The sequence below is a fragment of the Dermacentor silvarum genome, chromosome 1 (assembly GCF_013339745.2).
Source record: "Dermacentor silvarum isolate Dsil-2018 chromosome 1, BIME_Dsil_1.4, whole genome shotgun sequence".
Classification (NCBI taxonomy): domain Eukaryota; kingdom Metazoa; phylum Arthropoda; class Arachnida; order Ixodida; family Ixodidae; genus Dermacentor; species Dermacentor silvarum.
The window spans coordinates 30737729-30742553 of NC_051154.1; the positions used below are offsets into that span (position 1 = coordinate 30737729).

At 50.2% G+C, this 4825-nt stretch overlaps 1 protein-coding gene across 1 annotated transcript; it reads left to right on the forward strand.

The window, feature by feature from the left end:
• The first annotated feature begins 299 nt into the window (after positions 1-299).
• LOC119452675 (somatostatin receptor type 4-like) lies at positions 300-1199 on the forward strand. The gene has a single exon (XM_037714978.1). It carries the CDS (start codon positions 300-302, stop codon positions 1197-1199), a length of 900 nt encoding a protein of 299 aa, XP_037570906.1.
• Positions 1200-4825: the final 3626 nt, after the last annotated feature.

Genomic DNA, 4825 nt, shown 5'->3' on the forward strand with positions numbered 1-4825 from the left:
GCGCCCCTGATGATTCCTAGGCGCCGTATAAATTGCTTCGCAAGGACAGAAACCTCGAGTAAGCAGCTCTCACGCGGCGACTGCAGCTTCTGCGGGCACGCTAAGTGCATAGTCGACCGGAGCGTAAGACAGCGTAGAACCAAAAACCACGGGTGAGCCCGCATAGAGAATATGGGCGAGAACAGCGACAGGTGCCGGTGAGTGACGCAGCGAACCGACGTGCCGGGAGTATGAAACGGTCGTGGAGAGCGGATAATCAGAAAGAAACGTCCAGTCAGCACCTGTGAGGACGGCAGCTCATGGAGTACTCGTGGTCTGGCCGTCAGCTCCCATACAGCCCCGAGATGGGTGGCATCGGACCGCTCTTCTACGTGGCGTTCGCCGTCCTCCTTGTTCCTGGAGTCGTCGGAAACCTATCTGTGGTGCTCATGGCCTGCTGTTATGCCCGTCTGAGGACGCCCGCGGGCCTCTATGTTGTCAACGTAGCCGTCGCGGATCTGCTCGTCTGCGCCTTCGGTGTGCTACTTGACCCCGTGTCAGTGCTCCTGCGTCGCTGGCCCTTCGGCGAAGCGCTTTGCTACGCGTGCTCCTTTTCCGAGCACCTTGGAGTGTTTGTGCACGGCTACACGCTCGTTGTGGCCGCCGCTCGCTTCGTCGCCGGCAGGCCTCCCAAGCCAAGGTCTTGCCACCTGAACAACGTCGGTGTCTGGTTCCTGGGCACAGTCGTTTGCTTGCCTCAGGTGCTGTTCGTCGATTCTCGCGCGCTGGCTGTCCACGGGCAGTGCGTCGTCAAGTGGCCCGGGACTGTCAAGATGCTGGAGCCGTTCGTCTCCTTCGCCGCGCTTGCCGCATCGCCGTTCCTGTTGGTCACCGTCTTGTACGCCTGGCTCCGGGCGTCCCTGTGGCTGGGCAGAGGCACGAGGCGTTCGTTTGTGCGGCGGGCGAGCATAGTGCGTGTGTTTTGGCTCATGGCACTGTTGCTGCTGCTTTGTCGGACGCCCCTGCACGTGACCCGGTGCCTGCTTGGCGTGTGGACAGCCATGAGGGCCAGTACGCACGTCACTGTGGTGGTACTTGCCACGCGGGCAATCGCCGCCGCTGTCGTCTGCTTCACGGCAGCTTTCTTTTTTGATCTTAGTGCCAAACAACTTGCGAGAAGGGTGAGACCGGCGCCCTCGGTTGCGGTAAATGGCTCATAAGGAAGAGTTTGCCGCGCTATCTGGCTAGAACGGTGGTTTTGCCAGCAATTTCCAATCGCCCTGCGCTACGATACAAGCACGTATGTGAACTTTAACTATTGCTTATCGTAGACGTGTTTTGAATTTTATAAAGTGTTTGCAGGCTCGAATGTATGTACACCCGTGAGCAAAAGTATACGGACCACAGGGTCACCGAAAAAACTGAATTTCTTCGTAAATAATAATCATAAACTGGAATTAATGGGCACACTGAAAAGTTCGCAAGGCCAAGTTTGGACTGCAGTCCTCAATTTCAAGTTGCCTTCACAGGCAGAGAAAAAAATCGGCTTTATCGCGCAACCCCTGGTCCGTATACTTTTGCTCACGGGTGTACATTGTACTGCTGCGCTATGTACCCAATGCCACGTGTGCATGCGCAGTAAGCCACAATAACGTTTCGCTGAGGCTCTATAAAGGGCCCTAATGTTCAGCAACGTTAATTGTGCGCCCTCATAAGCGTGACCCTCTTGAGCACCTTAATCTGCAGGAACGTTGTTGTGGCGTCCTGAGCATGCAGAAAGCCACAGCAACGTTTTGCCGAGGCTTTTTAAAGCGCCCTAATAGAAGTACACTTTATATGTGTTCGGAAATTACTTTCTTGGTGACGTGGAAGCGCTTAGTTCTGTCGTATAATTCGCTTCAGAGTGACGGCCGATGTGTGCACTTAACTGCATACTACGTGTAGATCAACTTCCTTTTTCTTTTGATTAGCGAATAGAATTAAGCAGCATGGACACAAGCCTGGTTTCGCCCCTGCGTTGTACCAAGAAAAGAAAGTGTACATCTAAGAGAGAGGCGGGAGGGGGCGCAGCAACCCTTGCCTCGTTGTCGCGCGCCGCCGTTGCAACGGCCTCGTAGCGCTGGTTGGTCTATGGGATGCCCATTTGCCGCAATTAAGCGGCGGCCCTGCGTTGTTCCTGTTATGTATGAATCAGCTGACTTACCGCCTAAGTGCTTATTTGTAGAGACCTCGCCAGATGGCGCATAGCCCTTTCGTATAAAGGTTGACGCCCTCGCGCAGTCGGGGCTGTGGGGGGGGGGGGGGGGGGAAGCGGGGATATGCAAAGTTTGTCTCTGTCAAACATGGCCGACCCGTGGCGCCGTATCTTATAACGTTCATTTTTTTTTTCAGTTCAGTTCAGTTCAGTTTATTACCTTAAAAGCCCCCCGTAGGGGCATTACATAAGGGTTTTCTATTTTATACTTGTCATTCGTCTGGCCGACTGGGCTCATGGCTGTGACTAACTGGGGTGAAATGTGCTTCAGGAAAAGAATCGTTACGGAATAATGGTCCTGGCAGCTGCCGAGTTTTTATGAGAAGCGGTAAAAATGACTTACTCGAATAGTTCGTGTCGAATGCTCCATACGAGGAAGGAGTAGAACTACTAATAGAGAGCATGTGATAAGCCGGGCCTCGCAGCGTGCAAAGAAGCTTCAAGGGGCATTGTGCACATGAGCTGACATCGCCCCTTGATCCATCAAGTGAAGTTATTTGCTTAATTAACATCTAGCGCTAATTATATAAGAGTGGCGTTGTATGCCAGTTCACTCATGAAGTACCGGTGTTGGTATAACAAGCGGATTATTGTATCATGTTTTCAATTTAGTGCTGTCTGTCGTAGGGTGTCTACAGTATTTGAAGGTATGCCGATGAGCACTGCTGCTCAAGATCGAAGGGGAGATGTCACTTCATTTTCATCCCGTTTTATTTATTCGAACATTACAATGACTAATAACCCTATATCTGTGGATGTGCGCAAATATTTTTGTTCATGCTTAGCTGTATGCTGGAGACACATGCCCACGTGATTAAATTAAAGTAGCAACCCAGCTTTGCGTTTAGAATGCAGACGTGTCAGGTAAGAAGACTGGTGTTTTGGTTAAACCTAAATAAAAGGAAGGTTGGTCGGGCGTTTGGATCAGGGACGGCGTCAGTATATTTCTGTTGGGGGAAGGGAGTGGGGGGGGGGGGGGGGGTAGGCAGAACATGATTCTTTATTTTCCTTGGAGGTGCACGAGGGCACTCCATCAGTTGGCAATACATGGTGGAAGAAGAGGAGCGATGGGAGGGCGGGCTCGCTGCCATTTAGAGCTGCTCCCGGTTTGGATATTGGTGGGCTCGTTTGTCGGTACGGAGGACTTTGTCAGTAAGGGCTATACACAAGTGTAGCTCCGCCTGTAAAAAAATGTCGGCCATCGTGTCTGATGCATTTAGCGTGGTTCATCCTTTCTGCCGTAGTATGTTTTGCATCTCAAGGCCTGGACATCTCGGCTTTCGACATAGACGTTTATTTTTTTTAAATTTAAACAGAATGGGAGCGCGCGACAGTTTGTGAGATTACAGTAATACATACAGCCCTTGGATGAGCTGCGCTTTACCAATAATCTCATGCGAGATGACTGATGTAATTTACCTAGAAGCTTTTTATTTTATCATTTTTTTTATGCAGGAGGCGCTTTGCCGTAATGTAAGCAGGTGACAGTGCCTATCTTCTGCGCCTGTAAAAAATAAACAGGCTTTCTCTCGTATGTAATTTGCGTCAACGAATAAAAGGCATCGTGTAATGTCCAATGAACAATCTGCGTGCCACTGGGTATGTTTGCCCATTTCTGGCCAATCCCCCAGTATATGTATGTGCCACTGTGACACAGGTGGCGTACAAGCCTTAAATGACGTAGAGATGTAAGTACCGCTTCCCGCATTTTACCTATATCGCGCGAGCGCCCATCACGCGTTATTTTAGCGCCTTTAAGCGGCGATAATCAGCGAGACCGGCAGAATTGCTCTCAAGTGCACTAAGCACTCTCCTGTGCAAGAGTCGTCTAATGCGATGTTCCCTTCAGGACGACGTGCGACCATATTATAGGGTTCTCGCGCGATATAGCTAAAAATGCGGGAGGCTGTACGTATGTGTACTTACACATCTGTACTGTGACATAAGGGGTGTAGTAAGTATGCGTCGTTCTTCTCTCAGCGTGTACCTCTCTCCAGACCATTCTCCCACCGACAAGGATCAAACATCGCCGACGTGTCGCACTGTGGATCCACCAGAACTGGTTGTCGTATTTCGGTATAGCTGGTGAACAGTGTGGTGCAAGAACATAAACGTTGCATGACATTAAAGTTGTGCTTTGTGCGGAGCATAAACATCGAGATTACACGTTCCATAAAATGAAAATAACGACAATTGTACGCATCGCCTTTAGGTGTATGTAGCATTTCTGACCAGACGATCTTGGAATGCCGACTTACAGGGTCGGCATTCCAAGAACTACTAGAAGCATTCCAAGAGCATTACTAGAAGGTGACGAAGGCATACTGAAATTCTTTCGTTCCAGCGACCTTGTTGAACGACTCTGACACTTCCGCATTCTTTATTTGTGCGAGCACACGTGCGTCTCTCTCTCTCTCTCTCTCTCTCTGCGTGTGCATTTCCCTTTCATCTTTCGCTTTCCTCTTATCCGTTCCCCATTGCAGAGTAGCGAATTGGCCGTTCGTCTTCCGGTTAACCTCTCCGCCTTTCGCATCTCATTTCCCTCTCTCTCCACCTACTTTGAAGTAGCTAAAATTATTCCATTTTATTTAA